General features: G+C 37.3%; 1 protein-coding gene across 4 annotated transcripts in view; it reads left to right on the top strand.

Moving 5' to 3' along the window:
- The window catches only part of MIER3 (MIER family member 3), a 32945-nt gene extending 7144 nt beyond the window's left edge, over positions 1-25801 (top strand). The window contains exons 4-13 of one of the 4 annotated variants that reach the window (XM_005556931.5): positions 6336-6470; positions 7673-7793; positions 9634-9719; positions 9886-9958; positions 11984-12135; positions 14625-14706; positions 16529-16620; positions 21373-21500; positions 21582-21724; positions 21830-25801. In XM_005556931.5, the coding sequence (XP_005556988.1) occupies positions 6336-6470; positions 7673-7793; positions 9634-9719; positions 9886-9958; positions 11984-12135; positions 14625-14706; positions 16529-16620; positions 21373-21500; positions 21582-21724; positions 21830-22287 (1470 nt within the window). In that variant the 3' untranslated portion in view covers positions 22288-25801. Of the gene's footprint in view, positions 1-6335; positions 6477-7672; positions 7794-9633; positions 9720-9885; positions 9959-11983; positions 12136-14624; positions 14707-16525; positions 16621-21372; positions 21501-21581; positions 21725-21829 lie in introns of all 4 variants that reach the window. The other 3 variants (XM_005556930.5, XM_065546281.2, XM_065546279.2) reach the window with 3 other exon arrangements.
- Positions 25802-27829: the final 2028 nt, after the last annotated feature.

Raw genomic sequence — 27829 nt, 5'->3', positions numbered from 1 at the left:
GCCACCTGGGTTCAAGTGATTCTCCTGCCTCGGCCTCCCGAGTAGTTGGGATTACAGGCATCCACCATCACACCTGGCTACTTTTTGTATTTTTGGTAGAGATGGGGTTTTGCCATGTTGACCAGGCTGGTCTTGAACTCCTGACCTCAGGCAATCCACCCGCCTTGGCCTCCCAAAGTACTGGGATTATAGCGTGAGCCACTGCACCTGGCTGGTAGAACTCTTTAAAGAGTACTTATTTCTGCTTTTATTAATATATAATTATCCCCGTGGTGTTCACTGTGAGAAAAATTCAAAAATTCAGAAAAGCACAAATGAGAAAGTAAAAAATCATTTTTTCTACCACTTAGAATTTAGTATAGGTTTTTTCTTTTTTGTTAAAAGAAAAAAAGAAAAAGCATTTAGGCTGGGGGCGGTGGCTCACACATGTAATCTCAGCACTTTGGGAGGCTAAAGTGGAACGATCGCTTGAGCCCAGGAGTCTTGAGACCAGCCTGGGCCACATAGTGAGACCCCATTTCTACCAAAAAATTTAAAAATTAGCTGGGCATGGTGGTGCATACCTGTAGCCCCAGCTTCTTGGGAGGCTGAGGTGGGAGGATCACTTGATCATCCCAGGAGTTCAAGGTTGCAGTGAGCTATGATTGTGCCACTGTATTCCAGAGTATGTGACAGACTGAGACCCTGTCTGGGAAAAAAAAGATCACAAGACATTTAAGCAAATTATATGTGTATTGTTTAGCAGCCTGTGCCTTAAGGTAACAGACAGGCGTTAGTTATTAACATGAAATGCATCTCAGTCAGTCTCATTTGGTCCATCCAGCAATGCCATCAGTTGTGTCAGATGAATGTTGGCATTATTTTCAGAGACCTTGTTGATTGTAGGACGTAGTGTTGATTTCTTTTCTTTTTTTTTTTTCTTTTTTTGAGACGGAGTCTTGCTCTGTTGCCCAGGCTGGAGTGCAGTGGCACAATCTTGGCTCACTGCAAGCTCTGCCTCCTGGGTTCACGCCATTCTCCTGCCTCAGTCTCCCAAGTAGCTGGGACTATAGGTGCCCACCACCACAGCTAGCTAATTTTTTTTGTTTTGTTTTTAGTAGAGACAGGGTTTCACCATGTTAGCCAGGATGGTCTCGATCTGCTGACCTTGTGATCTGCCCACCTTGGCCTCCCAAAGTGCTGGGATTACAGGCGTGAGCCACCGCGCCCAGCCTACTGTTAATTTCTAAACAGTGTAGGGATAGGGGGAGGAACACTTGTATATGAAGTTTGCACTTTAGTATCAGGCTACATCCTGATTCTGATACGTGAGGGAGTGTATCATAGTATCAAGGAAATGATGGTATGTGAGGAAATGGAGGTGAGAGGGATTAGGTGATTTGTCCAATATAATGGTTAGCAATTAGTGGGTCTTCTGCCCTAAATATGGTACTCTTCCTGATATAAATCCTTTGACTTATAGAACAGTTCATTTATAAGTGTGACTACATTCTACTGTGTTCCTTAAAATGTAAATAGGTTCAACAAAATACCCAAGAAAAGGAAGAGAAAAATCCTTATACCTGGGATAAGGTGTTGGATCACACTTCTAAGCTGATTTAGCTACCACAGATCCTTACAGACTTTGAGACTTACTAATTCAATTTTGAAAAAATTGTTTTTATGTTTTAAAGGACTTAAGTGCTTTATTAATAGGCTCTCATAGAAAGCTCATTTGTGAAGTGCTTCAGAGACTAGAGTCACCTTTTCCAGTTTTGCTTTAAAAGTTTTGGTACAAATGATTTGTGTTTTAGCATCAACCCTCTGGCCACCACTGTCATCACTTGAACTTATTAATGAGGTTTCTATGAAGATGGTCACCTTCTCCCTCAACAGATGGTCATGCCTGTGTCTTTATAGAAAAGTGGGGGTTTTCTTGAGTGAGTGCTGGGAACCTCCTGTCTCCCTCACATATACAAACTTTCATATTATTCTTTCCCTCCTGTCCTGTGAAGTATCTGTGATATCCCAGGCTAACCTCTAGATTCTATCCTTCCTGCCCTCAATTTATTCTTTTACCCTTTTTTTTTAATTTCCACATAAGAATCCTACTCATGTAGATCCCACATTTGGAAGAAATTCTCTTTTGATCTTGTGTTGCCCTCAGTCACTCCCCTTTTGTAGCCAAATCTCAAGTCACATATGTACTTTCTTCCCCTCCCGTTCAGTCCTTAGCTTGGCTGCTTCCACCGTGCCATAAGGCCACCAATAATTACTTATGTAGAGATGGTCTCACTCTGTCACCCAGGCTAGAGTGCAGTGATATGATCATAGCTCACTGCAACCTTGACCCCCTGGGCTTAAGCAATTTTCCCACCTCAGCCTTCCAAAGCCTAGGGATTACAGGTGCACCCCACCACCCTGGCTAATTAAAAAAAAAAGTTTTTTATGGAGAAGGGGTCTTTCTATGCCCAGGCTGGTCTCCAACTCCTGGGCTCAAGCTGTCCTACCTTGGCCTCCCAAAGTGCTGGGATTACAGGCAGCAGCCACTGCGCCTGGCCCAGGTCACCAATAATTCCTGATTGCCAGATACTAAGATTTCTTGTCTTTTTCTTGCTTAATTTCTTTTTGGAATTTGACCCAAGTGACCATTCCTGATTATCCATACTTGTTTCTGCCTTAATTTATGGAATCCTACTTTTTCCTGGTTCTATTGTCTGACTTCTCCCTCCTTATTTTATGATCTTTTCTTTCTTTGCCCGCATTTTCATTAACATTCTCTGGGGTTTTGGCTATTGTCTTCTCACTCTGTGTGCCTTTTCTGGGTGATCTCACTCAAACCACTGCTTTAGCTTTCACCTTAAACTGATCATTACTGTCCCATCCTTAAATTTATCTTGTGTTTCTGTCTCAGTGGTGCTATAGTTACCTAACTTCCCAGGCCAGAAATCTGGCAATCCATTTGAACTCCTATGTTGCTTTCATTCTTTCTATCAAGTAACTCAAGAAATGGATCTTTCCCTAAATTTCACTCAAATAATCCCCCTTCTTAGTTCAGGCTCTCATTCTACTTCCCTTCGAACATTATTTCCAAAATACGAATCGTGTTTAAGAATTTTCAGACATACCCATTGCCCATAGTGTAACATATTTGAAAGTTCTTCTGATAAGCATAGATCCCCTCCTCTTTTCTCTCTACCCTCTCCGTGGGTGAGCTCATCAACTTCTGTGGTTTTAAATATCATCTAGATGCTAATGAATGCCAGATTTATATCTTTAGCCCAGCCTGGTTCTCTGAGCTCCAGGCTCCTGGCCAACCTGACTTTTCTACTTGGATGTTTCATGGTCCTCTTAAACTTAACCGTGTCCTTTGCAGAACTCTTGTTTTTGTTTTGTTTTGTTTTGTTTCCTTCAAAAACCTTTTATTCCTTTAGTATTCTCTATCTTGGCAGAAGTTACCACCATCTAGGCAATTGATCAAATAGAAAACTGGGGAGTCCTCCTTCCCTTTCCCTCCCACGTCGAGTGACCCATTTGGTTCTAACTCAGAATATGTCTCTTCTCTTCACTTCTCTCCTCTTGTGTATCACTACCCTCACCTAGCACGAGGCTTTTTAAGTGGTTTCCCTGCTTCTCCTGTATCTCTCCACCCTTCTCAACTTTTCTTCATGCAGGTGTTCAGTATTTTAAGAAGAAATAATGCCATGGTACTCCCTTTTTATGAGTCTCCGATGGCTCCTCATTGCCCTGGGAATGAAGTCCAGGTTCCTTTCCTTGGCCCTGAGGCCCTTTGTGATCTGTCCCTGCCTCTCTTTCCATTCTCTTGAACCATTCTTCATTCTGCTTACCAAACTTTGGCCACTTGGCTTAGTAGGAAACCACCTTCAGCCCTTCAGGCCTCACATGTGTCATTTTTTGTGCCTGGAATACTCTTCACGGGACTGGCCTTCTCAGACTTCAGGCCTCTGCTGAAGATTGCTGACTGTCTCTCCCTGCTACCCTCTGAAAGCGGGCCCCGAGTGTTACTCTGTATCTCAGTGCTCTGTTTGTTACACTCATCAAACTTGGCAGCCCTATATTTGTGTATTGTCAGAAGCCTTGTCATCTTACAAGACTTAGCTCAGTCTTCACCCTCTGTGCATACCTCCATACTCCATACGAGTATTCTTGGGATGTAGATCTGCCCTTCTCTATACTCACAATTGAATATTGAAGTCATCACATTGTGTTATAATGGCTAACTCATCAGTTTCCCCCACTAAGACTGAATTCCTTGTGAGCAGGGATTCTTCAGTAAATTTAATTTTTATGTCCAGTAGCCAGTAGCTAGTAGCCCTCAGCCAAGTACTTAGAACTGAGTAAATGATGGGAAGGTGGACCATCAGTGCATGAGAGGTGAAAATTGCCACTCCCCATTTCAGGAAGAAAGACTGAAACTGTGAGGTTCTGGAGAAATACTACTGACAGGTGCTTGGCAAAGGCTGCAACCCAGGCACCTCTTAAATTAGAACCAATATGAGCCAAAGGGAATGGGCTACGTGGACTCTGCAAGGAGCAAGATAGGACTGTAGAGAGACTCTAAATCTGAGTCTTGTTACCTTCAAGGGATTCTTTGGTTTGGAAGAAAAATAATTCATGGAAGTTTCCCTGTGGTGTAAGTGAACTTCACCCTGTTCTGACAATCCAACTCAATTTATGCTGACTCCATGCTCCCAAAGGAGTTTTGGTCGATTTAAATCCCAAGCTAAAAAAGATTTTCATGATCATTTATGGTCATTAGAAAGGTGTATGTCTACTACTGCAAATTTATAAATTAGTGTTCTATCATATACCTGATTGTGTAAGTTCATTTAGCATGAATCTGTTTTAGTTATACACAATGGATTATGTAAGTTCCATACCTGCAAAGGTGCATCCCCTGTGGGCCCTGTGGGCAGCCAGCTGGCCCTGTAAGGAATCGTCACAGTTGATCTTTGTGATCAACTGTGGGCATGTTTTGCATACTCTACTTTAGCGTTTTCATGCTGTTTGCTTTATGGATTATTTTTTTTTAAAGGGAAAACTAAACCATAAGCAAATTTTAAAAATCTTTTAATTGATGGATACAGAAATCTTAAAAATATTTAACAGATTAACTAGTTCATGAGTATATTGTTTTGAAGTTATTTATTTGAATGATAAATAGTTCCTTTTTTTTCTTTTTTGTATTTTTACTAGAGATGGGGTTTCACCATGTTGGCCAGGCTGGTCTCGAACTCCTGACCTCAAGTGATCTGCCTGCCTTGGCCTTCCAAAGTGCTAGGACTACAGGTGTGAGCCACTGTGACCGGCCTTGAATAATAAATAGTTCTATACACTTTAGTAGTTAAAACATAGTCATGTGTCGTTGAACGAGGGAATACATTCTGAGAAAGGCGTCATTAGGCAGTTTCATTGCTGTGTGAACATCATAGAGTATGCTTAGACAAAAGTAGTTAATGTAGCCTACTATACACCTAGGCTATATGGTGTAGCATATCATTCCTAACACAGTTGTATGTGCAGCCTGGCTGTATATGCAGTCTGCATGCACTGAATGTTATATAGTATATCGTAACACTTATTTTCACATGGATTCCTGAGAGGGAAACAGTGACTTGGTGTCACTATGAGGCATGGCATAGGTATTCATAACATAGGCAGCACTGTAGCCGGGGCATGTAATTTTATTAAAGAAGCCAGTAAGATAACTGGGGAACTGGGATTCAAACCCGGAATTAAGCCTCAGTTTTCTCACCTGTAAAATGGTGATAATAGTATAATCTTCCTCAGACAGTTGTTTTAAAAAAACTGGTATAAAAATATGGGATGTAGTAAGAATATAAAAGGATAATTGTGCTTTGAACATAAATATTGCTGATGTTAGTAAACATTCAGCAAAAGTTTTTCTACCAGGTGTCTTCTAATTAACATGAAGAATAAAGCAAGCGGTCAGCTGTTAAATGCATGGAAAGAAGCTGTGAATTACAAGTTATTGATTGATTAATTGGAAATGTTTTCAGGGCAAATCTTTATGTTAACTTGAAAGCTAAAAAGCACTAAAGCAAATATTTGAGGAATTTTTAAAATAGTAAAATGCTTCTGGAAAATAAAAACTAAGGTGTTAATTGTTAGGCTTTTGTTTATACATTAATTATAGGTCTAGGTGTTTGGTCCTGTTTTCTGACAACAGCAGAAAAAGAAAAACTGAAGCTTGCCTTTGATTTGTTCTGCTGTAGTGATAATGTGCTTTATGAACCTAAGGGGACAGTAGAGTTTACCTGCAGTTCAGTATTGTGACATCTGCTAAGTCTGTGTTTATGCCCTGGCTTGAACAGGAAGGAACCATGCCTCTAGAAGACTTACTGGCATTCTATGGCTATGAACCTACGATTCCAGCAGTTGCAAATTCCAGTGCAAATAGTTCCCCAAGTGAACTGGCAGATGAACTACCAGACATGACACTAGACAAAGTAAGTGTGAGTATTTGAAAGAAAAATTCAGGATCTGTTACCATTGACTGCTTTTATTAGAGTTTTTTTTTTTCCATTTAAAGTATTATTTAATAATTCTTAAATGTAAACTTCTTGTTGACCCATTGTGCTTATTTCGGTGGCTGATATAAACATTGTTTGGCTTTGATCACACTATGTTAAGAGTAGTATTAATAGCAGCTTCATGGTACTTTGCATGCCTGAATATTCTCCCGTAATGTTTTCATCTTTCCCGTGTAGACACATTGTATCTAAACTTAGATCTTGGCTTAACTTCTTTTGATCCTATAAACACATAAAAGCCTTGATTAATAAATCCCCCAGAAGCCTTCAAACCAAGCTGGCTTAGGCGTGGAGTGGTTGGAGAGAAGTTCTGTTTTCTTGGCTCTGGGAGTGACAGCGGCCGCAGCAGCCAAGACCACGGTGATCCATCTCTAACATAGGCTGGTTGTGGGGAGGCCTAGTCCCTGCTGAGGAAAATTCACACGGCCATGGCCTCTGCTAACAGATCCCTGGGAACCTTTCCTTGCCTTTCAGATCTCAGGCAGGGAGAGGAATCCACATCTTGGAACCTCTTCCTGTGAGTTACATTGTTCCCACTTTTAAGTCAATGTGATATTAATGTACCACAGACTTTAATGACCATAGTCATTCAACAAGTATTTATTGAGTGGCTACTATGTGCTAGGCACAAGGATGACTGTATACTTAAATAAAAATTAATTCAAACGTGTTTCTTTTAAAATTATGTCAGTAGTCAGAGCTGTTCATTAGTTGGATTTTTAAATTATGAAGAGTGGAGGTTGGAGGCATTTTTTCAGTTTTATTTTATTATTGACAGAAAATGAATATAATTGTTAAGCACTTAAAAGTCAGACTATTTTTGTTGTAAATTCACTAAAAATTAGCCTACAGCTTTAGATAAGCTCTCTGTATACCCACAAATTAGGCAATTGTTTGTTATAAGTATATAGTTGTACTAATTATCATTTAATAGTATATTATTGAATATTACATAATATCAAATACTAAATATTTTTGTACGTGAAGTAAATAATAGGAGAATTTCATATTTCTTTCATAAGGTTCCAACTGCTTCTTAATTATATGTTATAAAAAGATAGTTTTCTTAATGAGATGTAATCATTTCTAACTCTAGCACTGCCTTCTTATTCTTCCAGGAGGAAATAGCAAAAGACTTGTTGTCAGGTGATGACGAGGAAACTCAGTCTTCTGCGGATGATCTGACACCATCTGTGACTTCCCATGAAACTTCTGATTTCTTCCCTAGGCCTTTACGATGTAAGAAACCCAGTGGATTACTGATTAATAGTAACATTGATACTGTAGCTTTAGTACATTTTATTGTGTTCAGTAATTTATGTCAGAATATTCTAAATATTTTATGTGGTTGAGATAAAATACATCTGTAATTTAAACAAGATTATAACCTTTCTTTTGGGATAGAGGTGAACTAATATGTCATTTAAAAATTGAAATATTTGGCCAGGTGCAGTGTCTCACGCCTGTAATCCCAGCACTTTGGGAGGCCGAGGCAGGCGGATCACTTGAGGCCAGGAGTTTGAGACCAGCTTAGCCAACATGGTGAAACCTATTCTTTACTAAAAATACAAAAAATTAGCCAGGCATGGGGGCATGCACTTGTAATCCCAGCTACTTGGGAGGCTGAGGCATGAGAATCACTTGAACCTTGAGGGTGAAGGTTGCCGCCAGCTGGAGATCATGCTACTGCACTCCAGCCTGGGCCACAGAGAGAGACTCTGTCTCAAAAATAATAATAATAATAAGATAAAAATGGAAATATTGACTTTATTTTTACAAGGCCATTTTCCTTCTCAAGAGTCATCTGTTGCTATGGTAACCATTCCTAGTTTCACCACAAAATTTTTTAGACTTTTTTGAATTTCTATTAAAAGGCTCCTGCTCTCCTGGTTTTGAATACTTACCAGTGCTCAAAAGGTATTTTCACTTTTAATGATAAATCTTTTTCCTATTAGTTCTTGGTGTTACCTCTTAATGTTTATCAGTAATACTTAAAAGGTTTTGGGGTTGGGTGTGATCCCAACACTTTGGGAGGCTGAGGCGAGAGGATCACTTTAGGCCAGGATTTCTAGACCACCCTGGGTAACATAGCAAGACCCTGTCTCTACAAAAAAAATTTAAAATATAAAACTTACCTGGGTATAGTGGCATGCACATGTAGTCCCAGCTATTTGGGAGGCTGAGGTAGGAGGATCACTCAAGCTCAGGACTTTGAGGTCACAGTGAGCCATGATCAGGCTACTGCTCTCTAGCCTGGGTGACAGAGTGAGACCCTGTTTCTAAAAATAAATAAAATGTTTTGGACTAAAATAATTTCTTAGATGCAATCTGCAGTTTCACTCTTTTTTTTTTTTTTTTTTTTTTTTTGCTATTTTTATGGTAGAAGAACTGTTTGGTTAATAAGTTCAAATATCCATGCATTCGTGTGTGTACAAAAACAGTTTCAGTGGACCTAATATGCAACTCTGTGTGTGTATCTCCTTCTGGATTAGTATAATCAGAACTCCAGTGTTCTACTTTCTTTTTAAGGTGGCCACAGTGGTTTCCTTTTACCTCCCAAACTATTTAATAGTATACCATAATAATTATCAGGATACTATACACTTTTTTTTTTGAGATGGAGTCTCACTCTGTCGCCCAGGCTGGAGTGCAATGGCGTGATCTTGGCTCACTGCCACCCCTGCCTCCCAGGTTCAGGCAATTCTCCTGCCTCAGCCTCCCGAGTAGCTGGGATGACAGGCGCCTGCCACCATGCCTGGCTAATTTTTTTGTATTTTTAGTAGAGCCTGTTGGCCAGGCTGGTCTTAAACTCCTGACCTCAAGTGATCTACCCACCTCAGCCTCCCAAAGTGCTAGGATTATAGCCATGAGAGCCACTGCACCGCCCAGGATACTATACACTTTACTAGGATTTTCAGTGTCTCATTTTGACCAATGTCGATTGTGAAAATCATGCCGGCGGTTTAGTATACTTATGCTGATCTCACTTATTTAACAACATTTTTAAAAATACAACAGGCATTCTTCCAGGTTCTGCAAAAATAGGCAGTAAAAACCTTTTACATTTTTGTCTTTTAAGCAAATACTACATGTGATGGTGATAAGGAATCAGAGGTTGAAGATGTTGAAACAGACAGTGGTAATTCACCTGAAGATTTGAGGAAGGTAAGTTGAGTTAACATAGTGGACTAAATGGGCTTTTAAAAATATTTCTGAAATGATTTATGATAATTTTGTTGTTTTGACCTGTAGAAACTGATTAATGAGTTGGGGCTTTTTTTCAGTATCTATTTTTATAGTAAGTTATTTTTACCTCTCAATTTTCCTGTAGGAAATAATGATTGGTTTACAATATCAGGCAGAGATACCCCCTTATCTTGGAGAGTACGCTGGTAATGAGAAAGGTAAGGAAAGCTTTTGATTTTGATAATGTTTGGTAGATCAGGTTACCACTTGATATGTTTATTTAAATACCTGGTTTCATACCAGCCTTGGCAATATATAGATAGATTTGGGAAACATGCAGAGTTAGGATATTTAGGCCTGACTTAGGAAAAATGTATCAAAGTTAATCACTAGACTCAGTTTCCCCCAACCCCCAGCCCCGCCCAAGGCACACATAGTGCTTGTTAGCCAGTACGCTCAGTGCCTGTTGGAATAGTGGAGAGCCTCCCACAGTGCTGTACCTTGGCCTTCATCCTGCTTCAGTAGAAGTGGGTAGGATCTCATCACCTGAGATGATGAGAATGTTAAGGATATAATCTTCTGGAAAGAAAACTCTTGAGGGAAAAAGAGACTGGAAGAAATTCTCCTTCCCCAGCCCTGGAAGAGCAGGAAGTGAATGTAAGGATCTGCTGCTTTTGCTTGTATACTCCTAATTATGTGTAATCAATTTTTCCTTATGTTTTTGGTGCATTCCAACGGTAGTTGGTTTTCAAAATACGGAGGGGATAAGGTGGTAGGATATAAAAATACAGTTACACCTTCTTAGTTGAACTCGGGAACCAAGTACATTAGGAATATTTCCGTGGGTGTTTGACTTTTTTCCTAAGTTGATTTATCCCTGTGAAGTCAAAAGGGCAAAAGCAGCACCCAACACAATACTTCCTGAGTCCTTTTTCCTTTCCTCCATGCCAGGTCATCCTCCATTTAAAGGAGGGAAGGACTGGTTACCCTGGGATTGTTAGCCATGGCAGCCACTAGGAACACTGTTTTCCTAAACTGCTTTCGAAGTGTTAAAAGACAGTTGTCCCAGGGGAAACAAAACATAACTGATAATCTTCAGATGTGCCAGCCTTCTCACCCCACCACCCAAATGCCACACTTGGCCCTTTGAGCCAAGTACATGCTCAGCAACTGTAGGTCCTTAAGTCACACATAGTAGAGGTGAAATTTTGTCAGTGCTGCAGATTGGAGGGAAGGTGTACTTTATCTTTTGAGGGAATAAACCCAAATTGTTTTACCTATTTCACTTGTGACCAGAGAGAAAGTAAGTTCTAGGAACTTCTCTCAAAAGACAAGTGTTACTGCTTCACAGGCACACTTTATTTTTAACTTTCCTGCTACCTGGGACTGACAATGCCTGCTTCCTACAGTTGGGATTATAATGCACTTATCATGGTCCCTGGCATGCAGTGTGTTCTCAGTACATTATTTTTATTAGCTATAGTCAGTATTATGCACTTGAAGAATGGATTGCACTTGAAGCACTGGACTAAATACTTGGGCAGTTCATATTACTTTATTGTGTAAAGTAGAAGCTTTGAGTAAAGTGGCAGAGTGCATTAATAAAACAAACTTGTTTTAATGACATTTTGTTCATTAATGTATCAGTCTGTTTAAGAGATTGTAGAAAGTTTACTTTTCTTACTTTTTCTTCCTCTTCCCAAAAACCTCCCTAGGGAGGTTTGGTTAATCTGCTTTCTCCTTTAAATAAAAGTTATCTTATTGGGAGAAAAAGTATACCTTTTTTAGCTATTTCCTTATTACCAGATATTTTGGGTTTTATTTATTTGCAATTTTTAACCCCTAGAGATTTCATAGAGCAATTTAGGGATTTCAAGAGAAAATTCCAATGAGGTTGTTAGAGAATTTACACAGGTTTTGTTTGCCCCTTCATTAGAAGAGTATAAAATAACCACTATGGGGTTTTATATTAGACTTTACTAGGCATGGAGAACCTTCAGATTGGTCAGTATATCCAGCCACCAAAAAAGCTACTTGCTTTGGCCACTGGAATCCTTGGCCTATAATAAAGTTAAATTTTTGCTTGTGTGTGAAAGGCCCTACTTAACGGATAATCAGATTACTGGTGTCTTCAAAGTTCTTTACTTGTCCCATTGGATAGCCTATCAAGGAAGACAAAGAATTGTGTACGTCTTTGAGTGTGTTCATGATTTTTAATGTGTTAATGGGATTTTCTTTATCAGTATATGAAAACGAAGACCAGTTACTTTGGTGTCCTGATGTGGTTTTGGAGAGCAAAGTTAAGGAATACCTTGTTGAGACTTCATTAAGGACTGGCAATGAAAAAATAATGGATAGGATTTCTGCAGGAACACACACAAGGGACAATGAACAGGTATACTTCAACTTCTGTGGAAACAGCAGCCAGTTTACAGTATCTTCTTGATTTCTTATATTTGATACAGTTATTTTTAACATGTGAAGTAGGTATCTTTTCTGATAGAGTTTTATAATTTGCAAAAGACTGGTTTAAAAAACCATAACCTTGAGTTCTAGAGATAACTTCACTGTAGTTTCGTATCTTTTCTTCAGGTCTTTTTAAAAATACCTTTACATATGTCTTACTTGAGATGCCATTTTATATCCTTTTAATTAATTAATCTTATTCTCCTTTGCCATTGAGAATTATTTAATACTTCATTCTTGATGTCTGTATAGTCTATCCTATACTTTAAAAAAAAAAAAATTTCACCTAAATTTCAACTTACTGTGTACTATCCTATACTTACAATTCATTTATTTAAACATTCTCTATGGTTGGACTTTTAGATTTTATAAGTGTATTCTTTGAATTGTTCTCAACTTTATTTAGGAAGTGATTAAAAAGTAATGTCTATTAAGACTGTATAAATTTGACTTAGGAGCATTTGTTAAGCACTTGTGTACCTGTAGATTCAGAATACTGTCCTGAGTGCATGTGGGATGGGGGATGGGAACATTGCCTATTAAGTTTTTCAAATGCCTCTAAGTTTTGCCCCTCTGACATCATTCTGCTTCTTTCATATGCCTTTATCACTGAGAATCCCCAACCTTGACTAATGAGTATTCAGAGGTGGGCAGACACAAACTTGAATTTTGAAGTAACATAGGGAAGTCATACTAGCTGTCAGAAAGAAATCTCATTGAGTTTTTGTATTGATATTTGAAGTCTATATTAATTTTAGAAGAATTAAAACCTTTATAACATTAGAAATTCAAATGGTTTTGCTTTTTTGAATATCACATGCATCTCACTAATTCCTCAATATCTTTTATGTGTGTGTGTATTCAATGCTATTGGAAAGGGGATCTCTATTTTATTTATTTATTTATTTTTCCGAGATGGAGTCTTGCTCTGTCACCCAGGCTGGAATGCAGTGGCGCAATCTCAACTCACTGCAACCTCTGCCTCCCGGGTTCAAGCAGTTCTCCTGCCTCACCCTCCTGATAACTGGGATTACAGGCATGCACCACCGTGCCCAGCTAATTTTTGTAGCCAGGCTGGTCTCAGACTCTTGACCTCGTAATCTGCCTGCCTCGGCCTCCCAAAGTGTTGGGATTACAGGCGTGAGCCACCACGCCTGGCCCTCTATAATATTTATAATTGTATATTGTTGATGTTGAGAAATACCAATTTTTTTTAAAATGTAACAAACTGTTGAAACTACCTGACTCAGTTGTTTCTCAGGTTTTCTAGTTTGCCTTTTAAAAAATTTATGGGTGATATCATTTTTGTTTGACGCATCATAATTGCATACATTTATGGAGTGGTTTTTTGGTTTTTGGTTCATGATTAAATTACACTTTTGTTCCTTCCTTACCATTATTATTCCTGCTTTATATCTTAATGCATTAGCTGTAACTCTGAGATACTTGGTAATAACAGTGATTTGGTGCCTGCTTTTGGTGGAAGTAATACATCTAAGGTTTTTACATTAAGAATAATACTGGTCCTTGGTTCTACTGTCTTTATTATAGCAAGATAATATCCATCTATTTATAAGTATTGTAGTTTTTGTCTTTTTAGAATTAGAAATGAATATTTATCAGATGCTTTTTAAGCAGCTGTTGATTTGATTTTTTTAAAATTAACATTTAATTACACATGTTTAGGTACACAGTGATATCTTGATACACATAATGTGTAGTGATCAGATCAGGGTAATTAGCTTAGAGATGACTTTTTAAAATGTAGGCTATTGATATATTAAAAGTTTTCCTAATATTGAACCATCTTCACTTCCTTAAAAGTTACTTGGGAAGGTGGATTATTTAACTTTCAACTGAATTCTGTTATTCCTGTTTATTATGTTCATAATTCCAAGCAGATTTAATAGGAATATATTCTAATTTTAAAAAGTGGCACGTTTCATAGTAGATGGAAATAACTGTTATAATCCTAGTCTGAAGTGCCATGCCTGTTATTCCAGGCCTGCTGCTGTTCCCTTATATTAAAACTAAAAGAGACAGGGAGGAAATGACATCAAGGGACAGACTGTAACTAATTTTTCCAAACTCGAAAAAAAAAGCATTTAAAATAGGGGAAACTCAATCTTAGACCTAGTGTTTTTGTTTGTTTGTTTTAAAGAAAAGTCAGAATGATACAGGCAGGTGATTTCTGAGAGGTAGCGTGAGGATGAACATGATTTCACATGGTACCAGAGTCAATCTGCACGATAGTTACATAGACTAAATGCTTGGGCAGATATACCTTCAAATGCCCTGAAATTAGAGAGGATTTCAGTGTTTATCAAGACTCCAATATTTATCAAGACCCTTATACCTGTTTTTTAAAATGCTGTTAGGTATGAACTTTTAATACTTTTTATTGAATATCCACCCCAGGCATTATATGAACTTCTCAAGTGTAACCACAATATAAAGGAAGCAATCGAAAGATACTGCTGCAATGGAAAGGCCTCTCAAGGTAAGAAACACTTGGGTTTAAGAGAGGGACATGACAGGGATGGTCATTTGGGGATCAGAATAAGCAAAGTATACTAAGGGACAGAGCAATCCTGTAACACTTTTTTAAGATCTGGTTCAGCTCCATAGCAAATAATTTTTCCTTTTCTTGCGCTCTATTTTTAGATGTATCAGAGATTGTTCAAATACAAATTAGTCATCCCCCTGCCACCTCTACTTTCTGGAAGAAATAGTTACAGAACAAAGCAGACCCCAGAGATGACAATATGTCCAAAGTAATTAAAAAGAATAGTTTTATGATTTCATTGAAAAAAGGTTTTTTTTTTTTTTTAGCCAGACAGGAAATGAAAAGATTAAAGATTAAAAAGGAAACATGTATAATATATTCCACTGAATTTATTTCAAGAAGTATATTTTTAGTAATCATGTAATAACATTTTATAGTTCTTACGTTTTGTCAAGGAAAATGGTTAACTTCTATTTCAGTATTTTTTGTCATTATATAAATGGATTGCATGCACCATAGCTTTCATTAAATATGTGTAGAATGAAAATAATACTTAGTAATATTACTAGATGACTTGGAAAAGTATGAAAACTAAAAATAATACATTTAAACTTACGAATTGAGATAGTCTATTAAAATGTCTCCCTTAGAAAAGCTGCTTCTTTGAAAAAAAAGTATTTTAGACTCTCAAAACTCTCAAAATACAGGTTTCTTCCTCAGTTCAAACTATTTTTCACCTTTGTTACAGACTATTATTAATGGCTTTGGGGACCTGGTCTCCAATACCAAATGAGACACTTCATAGATACAGATGAGTAATAACTAATCTTAAGTCTAGGCTATGACTCTTTGAAGACCTTCCAGGTCTCTGCCCCAAGTAGATACGGAATTCATCAACATTAACATCTGCTGGGAAGTTGAATGGGATTTATTATTTTGAGAGCATGGACCGTTTCTTATTTCCTTTATATTTCCAGAGTATAGCACTCCACACACCAATTTCAAATAAATATGTATTGATTATACTTTAATTATGGTCTCTAATTAAAGAATTTATGGTTTTGTTTTTTGTCTTTTTTGAGACAGGGTCTCACTCTGTCCCCCAGGCTGGAGGGCAGTGGCATGATCACAGCCTAGTATATCTTTAATCTCTTGGGCTCAGGTGATCCTCCCCACCTCAGCTTCCTAAGTAGCTGGAACTATAGGTGCCCGCCACTACGCCTGGCTAGTTTGTTTTTTTGTAGAGACAGGGTTTCTCCATGTTGCCCATGCTGATTTCAAATTCCTGGGCTCAAGCGATCCTCCTGCCTTGGCCTCCCAAAGTGCTGAAATTACAGGCATGAGCCACCACACCTGGCTAGAACTTGTGGTTTCGATGTAAGACCAAAACAGAGCTGCTTTCCCTCAATAAAGGAGATAGAGTTTTTTTTTTTTCTAATTAAAAATACGCTCATTGTTAAAAAAAATTTTTTTAATCAGAAAAACAGGCATGTTATAGAAAAATGTTAAATTCTCATCCTATAATGTAGTGGAAAAAAGCAGTGTTTATATTTTTGTATCTTAGACTTGATCTGTAGTATGCATACTTTTGGTAATTCTAAAATCTCCTGCATGCAGAGAGAGAGAGAGAGAGAGAGAGAGAGAGAGAGAGAGAGAGTGTGTGTGTGTGTGTGTGTGTGTGTGTGTGAGAGAGAGAGAGAGAGAGAGAGAGAGTTTATGACCTTTTACAGGGAAAACTTAACTGAAAATAAATCAGTGATTCACATAAGAGAATTTGGGGGCCGACGAATTTTATTTAAAAATTTTTTTTTAGAAGGAATGACTGCATGGACGGAAGAAGAATGCCGAAGCTTTGAACATGCACTCATGCTTTTTGGAAAAGATTTTCATCTTATACAGAAGAATAAGGTAAATTAGGCAGATTAGTACAGATAAATTATTAGTTACAATGAATGTAAGCAACGAATTTATAAGTCAGTTAAGTAGGGAAAAAGCAACAACTTACTAACGTTCCCCTGCCCTTAGCATTTCAGATATCATTCTAACATAACTAATTTGCTCAGAGATGCCACAGCCTGCTTATGGAATGGCTGGTAGTATATTCACATATCTTTCCACATGAACAGTTAACATAGAAAGTGGATTCACTGTATTTTTTAGGAAGTCTCACTCTCATTTCTCCTTGACTTTCCTTTCTTACCAAGCCATTCAGAAGTTTGTGGCCTCAAAATAATTTCTCTTCAGCAGTGAGAACAGCTGTTGCTGAAGGAAGAAACATTTTTGCTAAAACAACTAGAAACATATTCTAACACCACCAAATGCTGGTAAGGATGTGAAGCAACAGGAACTCTTATTCATTGCCTGTAGGAATGCAAAGTGGTACAGCCAAGTTGGAAGATAGCTTGGAAGTTTCTTACAATACCAACCATACTCTTACCATATAATTTAGTAATCCTGTTCCTTGGTATTTACCCAAATGCGTTGAAAACTTATGTCCACACAAAAGTGTCTATAGCAGCTTTCATCACAATTGCTAAAACTTGGAAGGAACCTGTATGTCCTTTGAGGTGAAAGGATAAACTGTGGCACCTCCAGAGCTGGACTATTATTCAGCACTAAAAAAATTGAGCTAACAAGCCACAAGGAGGCATGTGAAATCCTAAATGCATATTATTAAGTGAAGGAAGCCAATCTGAAAAGACTCCATACTGTAGGTTTCCAAATATATGGTATTCTGAAAAAGGCAAAACTGGAAACGATAAAAAGATCACTGGTGCCAGGGCCAAGGCAGGAGGGAGAGGTGAATAGGCAGAGCACAGACCATTTTCAGGGCAATGAAACTTATCCTGTATGATGATACTGTAGTGATAGAGACATGTTATTACACATTTGTCAAAACCCATAGAATGTACATCATCAAAAGTAAACCCTAATGTAAACCATGGTCTTTGGGTGTTGATGTGTCAGTGTAGATACATTGATTTTTAACAGATGTACTACTCCAGTGTAGGATGTTGAAAGTGGGAGAACATCAGGATATATAGGAACTCTCTACTTTCTGCTCAGTTCTGCTGTGAACCTAAAACTGTTCTTAAAAACTAAAGTCTATTCAAAATACATATTTGTGTTCATTAGAATAGTTTGGAATAATTCTCATTAAAATATGTTTTGTTTATTCTTTTCATCCTAAAGGAAGGCAGGGTTCTGAAGCATTTGGCAGGGGTAGATCAGTATTTTATGCTTTTACAAAACTAATGGACGTTAGTTTTTAGAGCAGTTTTAGGTTTACAGCAAAGTTTACAGCAAAGCTAACCAGAAAGTATTGAGTTCCCATATGTCCCTTCCACCCCATAGTTATTATTTTATCTTTTATTATTAATATCTTACATTAGTGTGGTACATTTGTTAAAATTAACGAGCCAATATTGATACATTATTATTATTATTAATTAAAGTCCATTAAGCTTTGCTCTTCATGTTGTACATTCCATTGATTTTGGCAAATATATAATATATATCCACCAGTACAGTATCATACAGAGTAGTGTCACTGACTTAAAAATCCCATGTTATTTTCTTCCCTCTGTCCCTTCCCCCTCCTCCCTAACAACCTCTAGCAGCCATTGATCTTTTTATTGTCTCTACTGTTGCCATTTCAGAATGTCATATGGTTGGAATTATACAGTTGCAGCCTTTTCAGATTGGCTTCTTTGACTTAGCAATATGCATTTAAGTGTTCACCATGGGGTTTTTTGTTTGTTTTGAGGCTTGATAGCTCATTCTTTTTTTTATCACTGAATAGTATTCCATTATGTGGAGGTACCAGCGTATTTATTCACTTACCTAGAGGATATCTTGGTTGCTTCCATGTTTTGGCAATTATCATTAAAGCTACTATAAATATTCATGTGCAGGTTTTTATGTGGATGTAAGTTTTCAGTTCATTTGGCTAAATACGAAGGAGTAAGGATTACAGGATAGAATGGTAAAAATATGTTTATTTTGCATGAAACTGCCAAACTGTCTTCCAAAGTGGCTGTACCATTTAGTATTTCCAGCAGTAATGAATGAGTTCTATTGCTCCACATCCTCACCAGCATTTGGTGGTGTCAGTGTTTTGGATTTCACCACTGTAGTAGTTTTTAATACCATCTCTTTATTGTTTTAATTTGTAATTCCCTCATGAGGATGATGTTGACCATCTTTTCTTATGCTTATTTGCCATTTGTGTTATTTTTTCAGGTGTTCATTCAGATTTTTTGCCAAGATTTTAATTGGGTGGTTTGTATTCTTGTTGAGTTTAAGGAGTTATTTGTATATTTTGGATTCTCGTCCTTTATCAGATACATGTTTTGCAAATATTTTCTTCCATTTTGAGGCCTGTCTTTTTATTCCCTTACCAGTGTGTTTGCAGAGTAAAAGTTTTTAATTTTAATGAAGTCCAACTTAGAATTTCATCTGATTGTTCATGCTTTTAGTGTTCTATTTAAAAAATCATTGCCATTGCCAAACCTAAGGTCACCTAGATTTTCTTCTGTTGTCTTCTAAGAGCTTTATAGTTTTGCATTTACATTTAGGTCTATAATCCATTTTGAGTTAATTTTGAAAGGAGTAAGGCCTGTGTCTATATTCATTTCTTTTTTTTTTTTTTTTTTGTATGTGGATGTCCAGTTGTGCTAGCGTTTGTGGAAAAGACATTCTTCCTCCATGGAATTGCCTTTGTTCTTTGGTTAAAGATCAGTTGACTGTATCTGTGGGGTATATTTCTGGGCTGTCTCTTCTGTTCCTTTAATCTGTTTGTCTTCCCCCCCCCCCCCCCCCGCCAATATCATACTGTCTTGATTACTATAGCTTTATAGTAAATCTTGAAGTTGGGGAGTGTCAGTACTTTGGTTTTATCTTTTTGTAATATTATGTTGGCTATTCTGGGTATTTTGCCTCTCCATATAAAATTAGTTTGTTGATACCCACAAAATAACTTGCTGGGATTTTGATTGGGTTTGCGCTGAATCGGTAGATCAAGCTGGGAAGAACTGATGTCTTAACAATGAAGTGTCTTCCTATCCATGAACATAGACTATTTCTTCATTAAGTTCTTCTTTGATTTCTTTAATCAGAGTTTGGTTGTTTTTCTCATATAGATTTTGCATATATTTTGTTAGATTTATACCCAAGTATTTTAATTTTGGGGTGCTAATGTAAATGATCTTGTGTTTTAAATTTCGAATTTCAATTGTCATTACTGTTATATAGGAAAGCAATTGACTTTTGTATATTAACCTTGTCTCCTAAAACTTTGCTATAAGTGCTTGTTAGTTACAGGAGATTTTTTGTTGATTCTTTGGAGTTTTCTACATAGACAGTCATGTCACCTGTGAACAGAGACAGTTTTATTTCTTCCTTCCCAACCTGTATACTTTTTTTCTTGTCTTACTGCATTAGCTAGACCTTCTAGTATTGATGTTGAAAATTTCACACTTTCTATATGTTTGAAAATCTAATGTTTCTCAAAGATGAGATAAAGCGTATAATTTAGTGAATAGATAAGACATTTTTAAAGAAGTCTGGATTGTCCTTTTAAGTAAAAATAAAACCATCAGTTTTGTAATGACTTACGAAATTTACTCTATCCATTCATTCTGTAAACAGTTACGTCCTTCCACTTCACTTACCAAACATTGTTTTAGACACTAGAGATACAACAGTAAGACAGAAAAGGTCTGTGGCCCCACAAAGCCTGCATTCTCTGAGAAGACTTACAGTTAATGATGTTTATTAAAAGGTATACTGTATTTCTTGGTTTAAAAAGCTTATTCGTATATTAGTAATCTTATAGCACAACTTGCTCAGGAGTCAGGTTAGAGATACTGAAACTTCTTTATTGGGTACTGATTAAGCAAGGGAGAAAGCGTTTATTGGATAAGGATGAAAAATTTTGTTCACACATCTGAATTCATATCTGTGGCTGTATGTGGTTAGAGGAACCCTGGTTTGGGTGTGGAACCAGGTTGGTGAGGCTCAAATTTTATTGTTATTTGCAAAATCTGTTGGATCTAAAAACCAAACATACTGGAGGGAGAAAGCCCTGCCTTTAGCTAGCAAGTCATCTTAAATTCCAGATGCTATAGACTGTTGATCCATTTGCCAAGGGTTCTTAATCTCTTTTGGATAGTGGAACTCAATCTGATGAAGCTGTATTCCTTCTCCCCAGAAAAGTATACCTAAATATAATTTTGTGAATTTAAATAGATTTCAGTGAAATCCATTTATGGACCCCTCAGAGGTTAGTTAATCCAAAGTTAAGAACCTCACTGTAGTCAAAATCATAGAGCTCAGTGAAGAAAAGTAAAGAATGCCAGTGTTTAAGATTTTCAGTAAAGGTGTAAGATAATTTTTGGATACACACTTGTTTTATAAACTAATGCATTCTGATTTTTTTTTTTTTTTAAAAACCTTGGGCTTTTGAAAATGGCCTCATTATTAAATGTAAAGGCATTCCACTAATAAAAGTGTTCAGAACTTTATAATTTATTAAAAGTGTTCAGAACTATATAATGGGAAAATAAGACCCATGGATTGAAGTTGTAGTTTCAGGAAAAAAAGTTGCTTAAAAAAATGGTTGAGTTTGTTGGTTTTTTAAAAATTCAACTTTTTCATTAGGTGAGAACTCGGACAGTTGCTGAATGTGTAGCATTCTACTATATGTGGAAGAAATCTGAACGTTATGATTACTTTGCTCAACAGACAAGATTTGGGAAAAAACGATATAACCATCACCCTGGAGTTACGTAAGTACTGTGGCCTTGACTTCAAATACTTCTTTTTAACTGTGATATACAGTCATAGAATTACTGGGGTGTGTTTTTCAGGGACTATATGGATCGTTTAGTAGATGAAACAGAAGCTTTGGGTGGGACGGTAAATGCTTCAGCCTTAACTTCTAACCGGCCTGAGCCTATTCCTGATCAACAACTAAACATTCTCAACTCATTCACTGCCAGTGACTTGACAGGTAAAATGAAGACCTTTTTGTGTTTAGTACAGTTTGTTGCAAAATTGTGTCCTCTGTTTCATGTCATAGGACCACTTACTTAAACAATTTTCCATTCCTTTTTAGCTTTGACCAACAGTGTAGCAACTGTCTGCGACCCCACAGATGTGAATTGTTTGGATGATAGCTTTCCTCCACTGGGCAGCACACCCCGTGGACAAGTTAATCATGTGCCTGTGGTAACAGAAGAGTTACTCACCCTGCCCAGCAATGGGGAAAGTGATTGTTTTAATTTATTTGAGACTGGATTTTATCACTCGGAGCTAAACCCCATGAACATGTGCAGTGAAGAGTCAGAGAGACCAGCAAAAAGATTGAAAATGGGCATTGCCGTCCCTGAATCCTTTATGAATGAAGTTTCTGTAAATAACCTGGGTGTGGACTTTGAAAATCACACACATCACATCACCAGTGCCAAAATGGCTGTTTCTGTGGCTGACTTTGGCAGTCTCTCTGCCAGCGAGACCAATGGTTTCATCAGTGCCCATGCTCTGCATCAGCACGCGGCCCTACACTCTGAGTGACCTGAGTGAGGAGCCCCCAACTGCGTGTGCAGTACCAGTAAACTTGAGGGGAGCTATCAGGTTTGCATAGTCTTTCACTGGAAGTTTGAACCTTTCTCACTATGACATCAGTGATGTCAGTATGTATAGAACTATATCTTGATTTATCAAGAGTATTTTCATTTTTCAATCCATAAATGTGGAAATGAACTATGATCAGCAGAGTTGGGAACTAAGATTGAACTCTGTGGTGCAGCTTTAAGCTCTGCTTCTCTCTTCCTCATCTCCCAATACCTCTTCCCCACTCCCTTCTTTTTCTATTCTTTTCTGTTTCCCACTGCCCTCACTCCCAATTTTAAAACCTGTAGACAGAGGCCACCAGCTCAAAACCAGCACAGATGTTCTGAACTGAATGGTGTGGCCTCTTTTTGTGTAAATTCCTTTTGCCATAATGGATGCAGTGGAATAACAATGTTTACAGGTACCGATCCCGATCCCTGCTCAATGTAGCATTTTTTTGGTTTTATTTTCTTAATAAAAGCAGGGGTAGGTTTCTTTAAACTGCACAAACATGCAAGGATTTTTTAAAAATGGAAACTTCTCTCATGTTATTCAACTAGAGCACTTCAGTTTACAAAACAGCAAGTCCATCTTTATGGAAGCCAGCACGAGGAACTGTGTGCAAATAATGAAGACGCTTGCTTGGATCCCGTTTCAAAATTCTAGACCAGGGCTACCTTACACAGAATTGGTCATGTTACTGCCAGGAAATTTCTGTGTAACTTCATTTATTGGCTACAAATTTGGCATTTGAAGATGTGGTACTCAGATGGGGTTTTGTCCACCATTGTCAAGATTGTAACCTTAAAAATCATACCAGTCATTGATAATTTAGTTTATCCTGAGGCAGTCGACTTGCGGAGGCACAGTCTACAAAGCCTAGGATATTGCCACTCAATGGTTTACATTTTGGGACACCTTTTGTTTGTAGCACTGCAGTTCAAAGTGTTAATATTTAGAGGGACTTCTAGATTTTATACCTAATGCAGTAGAACCTTGAAGTATATTTAAGTTTTTTTGTTAAGCTTGAACAGTTGGCAAGAATAATGTGAGTTCCTATCTGAAATAGAATGGTACATTACCACTTTAAGTTTTAAAAACTGATAGATGTTCAGATGTATCTCAAACTCAGTTTTATTTTTATTCCAAATATTGTGAATGAGAAGCCATTGTCCTAAACTTTGGCCATTTTTGCGCTATAAACATGCATTTTTAAGTTATAAGGTGAATCAAACAATATGTAATACAGTATTAGGATGTAATCTTTGCTTTTATAGTACTGTTAAAATAGAGAATTACCTTTTTTGCACCGTCTTAATTAAAAGTTTTGATTTTTACTAGTTGCTTTGCAAAAAACTTAAATGTTTGGCTGCATTGCTAATATTTGTAAGTATAAGTTGCTTCAAGGTTGTGCTGATGAGTAGATAGGATGTAGTGATCTTAGTAGTGATCGAAAGGGAGGGTATTTATTATACAAACTGTGAACTGCAATGACATCCTTAGTTTTGGATGATGTGTATTCTTGTTTTTCTTTGCAGCATTTTAATGAAGATTGCTTTGAAGTGTTTACGCAGTAGCATATTAGTATAAAATTTAGTTTAGCACAGTGGACAAAAAGTAGTTAAATTAATAACTTAAAATCAATTTCTAATTTATACATCTGAAGTATAGCATTCCTGTATGCACACAGTAAATAATGGGTAGCCTGGGCTCTGCGTTACTTTCTTATATTTTTATCCAAGTTGTTAGCTTCTTATTGCTGTGTTGTTGTGCTAAACTTTGAACCTTATTTCTTTTATTAAAAATCAGTACACTTTCTATAATTTAGTAAGATACTGGCCATAATCTTCCATTGTTATAACTTTAATTTTCACTCTGGGTTTACAGTGGCTGGTCTGTATAAATAATTTACACAAAGATGACTGAATGCTAATACCAGTTGCACTTAAATGAACATGCCCATTCTCAGTAGCTGATGCAGTAATATATTCAGTTTATCTATGCATTGCTGGGGTCTTGATATAAGATGGAAACAGTGTTTCTTATCTAAAGTTTTGATTATCAGCAAGTTGAATGGACACTTTAGTTATTTAAATAAAGATTTTTGACCAAAATCCAGAAAATGATATGAGAGAAAAATAAATTCCAGCTAGTTTAATAGATTTTTAAATGCCAATCTGATTTTAGCCTCTTAGAGAGTGCTAACTAGCTGGTAATGTTTACTTTTAATTCCTTGTTAAAATGAGGCAATAATTTGCAAGATTTTTGTATATAAGTGTAAATTCTTCATATCTTTTTAGATCTAATTCAATATTTTCTGACTACTTCAGCCATGTATAATACCATTTTTGTGCATGCTTGATGTGACATTCATAAATTGTACCACTATGACTTTATCCATGTAAAATAGCTATTTATTGAATTTTAAAAGCTGGATTTACTGTTTTTTTCTCTCAGTTTAAACATCTTAACAGAGAATTTGTTACTGTTTATTAAAAGAATTGCATTTGGAAGCAAGAAAACAACCTGATTTGCAATCACATGAAGAAACAATAATGCCTTTATTATCAAGTGTTAAGCACAATTCTTATAACAAACTGTGATAAATTCTTTTTTTTTTTTTTTCCTTTGCCACATTATTTTCTTATGAACAAACCAAAAATTCATGGTGAGCAGTTGCAGTGTTGGCTGATATATCTTTTATGTACAGGGAATCTGAAGAGGACAGTGGATTCATTTAGAAGTGTAACTGGTGCTGTGATTATAGCAATACATTTGTTAGTTGTACTTCATCTTTTTCATGCTAGCTTTTTAAATGTTTAGTTTTCCTCTTGTCATGGTCAGCTGCTGAATTTACTTGAAGGATGTAGATTATTGTTTAAAAAATACTAAAATCTGTACAATTAGGTCAAAGAATTGTGCAATCGTTTCCTTTTTAATTTTTAAAATGTTGAGGGTCATAAATATTTGAGAACATCAGATCTAATAGAGCTTAGTGATACTATTTAATTTAACCAAAGTCTCTAGTGAATATTTCAACTTTGAATGTAAACTAACGAATAAACCTGACCACCAAGGAGATTGTTTGCCCAGAGTTTCAAAGCACATTGTCTACAAATGGAAATTGAAATAATTTATAAAATATTGACGTTACTATGTTTTTTAAAAAAGTTCCTAATTTTTTCACTAAATGGAGGAAACTATTAGTTTTATTGTTAAACATGGTAGATATTAATATTCCTCTTAGATGACCAGTGATTCCAATTGTCCCAGTTTGAAATAAGTACCCTGTGAGTATGAGATAAATTAGTGACAATCAGAACAAGTTTCAGTATCAGATGTTCAAGAGGAAGTTGCTTTGTTGCATTGATTTTAATATTTGTACATAAACACTGATTTTTTTGAGCATTATTTTGTATTTGTTGTACTTTAATACCTGGTGTACAGTTCCAGAAATAAAAATCTGGGAATCTTTTTTTCTTGGTTTGTGTGAATATTTGCCAAAAGTAGACATGTTATTTAATGAATCTTAAGCTATAGCAAATAGGTAGATATTATACCACTGTTAAATTGGTTTTAGATGCAGTAAATAAGATACAGTGAAGTTGGTAGATTAAATGTTTTCCTTAAATCCTCTATAATAGTTTTCCATCTATAATGAAAGTCCCCCTGTAATTCCAGCACTTTGGGAGGCCGAGGCGGGCGGATCATGAGGTCACGAGTTCAAGACCAGCCTGACCAACATAGTGAAACCCTGTCTCTACTAAAAATACAAAAATTAGCTGAGCGACGTAGCGCGTGCCTGTAATCCCAGCTATTCAGGAGGCTGAGGCAGGAGAACTGCTTGAGCCCTGGGGGCGGTGGTTGCAGTGAGCTGAGATCCCACCATTGCACTCCAGCTTGGGCAACAGAGCGAGACTCCATCTCAAAAAAAAAAAAAAAAAAAAATCCCAAAGTAAGGATTATACTTTTAGCTTAATTCAGGAAACATGTTTCAAACACTGTTCTAGGTAACTGTCTTTTAGGAAGACATCTGAAATTTGATCAAATATTACTTGATAGACTACATTTATGGTCAACTAGTCTTTCTTATCCATACAATTCATAGTTTGATTGACCCTAGTCATATCTTTCCTAAACATCTTTTTAAGATAACGTTCCTATCTTGGCCTTATTTCACAAGTTTGTCCCCATATTTCATTTGCTCAGACTAGAACTTCATGTAGTTCCATTTTTAAGATGCAGTGATCAGATATCCAAAGTTTGTACAAGGACAAGAAGGGGATAAAAGGAAAGCAAAAACCTTGACTCCTCTGCTTTGGTTACTTGACTAAAACCACATTCCTTCCTTCTCAGACACCAAAGGACCTTAGCGCATAGGGCTCTGTGGTGGACACATGCACAGAAGTGCCTTCAGAGCGCACACATATTCTGAATACATCAAGAATGCAACAAAGTGCCATGTGAGAGCTCATAGTATTTCAGGCTTTAGGAGACGGAAAAGCCTGTGGAAGCAGGATAATCTCTAGTTACATCTGTGTTACTGGAAGTCATTTTGGCCATAATTTCCATCTATGGTATGTTTGCTGGTAAGTGCTAAAGAGAATGAGGAATATATCAGGGGTGGTGGCAGTGAGGGATTGTAAATTTCAATAGGGCGATGAAGCAACGCTCCTCACTGAGGTGACAGGAAGGGAGAGAACAAGCTATGTGGCTATCTGGGGGAAGATGTTTGCAGGCAGAGAGAACTAAGTGCAAAAGTCCTGGGGTGGGAATATATGCCTGGCAGGTTTGAAGAGTGGCCAGGAGGCAGGTGTGGGTTGGGGTGGAGTGAGCAAGAGGAGAACAGGAGAGGAGCTCTGAGATCCTGAGCAGATCATGCATGTGAAGGACTTCATAGGGAGAGGGTTTTGAGCAGAGGTATGTCAGTACCTGACTTTCATTTAAAAGAATCACACTTGGTGATATGTTCTGTAAGGGGGACAGGAGTGGAAACAAGGAAGGCAATTGAGAGGCTACTGAAATAGCAATAAACGAGGTGAGTAAAGCTGGTGGTAAGGAAGTGAAGGTGGTCAGAATCTGGTTATATAGGTTCTACGAATTTCTGAGGGGCCCAGTGAAGAACACCCTCCTTCCTATCCAAGTTTGGAACTGAGAGCGCTGGAGTCAGGTCGATGGAGGTCAAAGTAACTATTGCTAATAAAACTGGGGAAGGCAGCTTCAGGGCTGCAGCCAGGTTGGCCTACCAATATATCACACCTCTAGACTCACTCTGTCACTGGCTGGGCTGGCTACAGGCTACTGTCTGCACAAGGCAGAGAACTGCCAGGACACATTTTTTCTGCTGGCAGCCAGAGTCCACAGGGAAGGAACTAGGAGGGTATAGGACATGGGTGCTAAGTTATTTTCCAAACATAATCAGGATGTCACTCTTCCTCCAGTGGGTGGAGAGATAGGCTAGGAACATTACTAGTGGAAGCCTCCATATGACGATATGAGACAC

This window comes from Macaca fascicularis, chromosome 6, assembly GCF_037993035.2.
Source record: "Macaca fascicularis isolate 582-1 chromosome 6, T2T-MFA8v1.1".
NCBI lineage: Eukaryota > Metazoa > Chordata > Mammalia > Primates > Cercopithecidae > Macaca > Macaca fascicularis.
The sequence above is the reverse complement of the archived record's forward strand: the minus strand, read 5'-3'. Positions and strand labels throughout refer to the sequence as shown.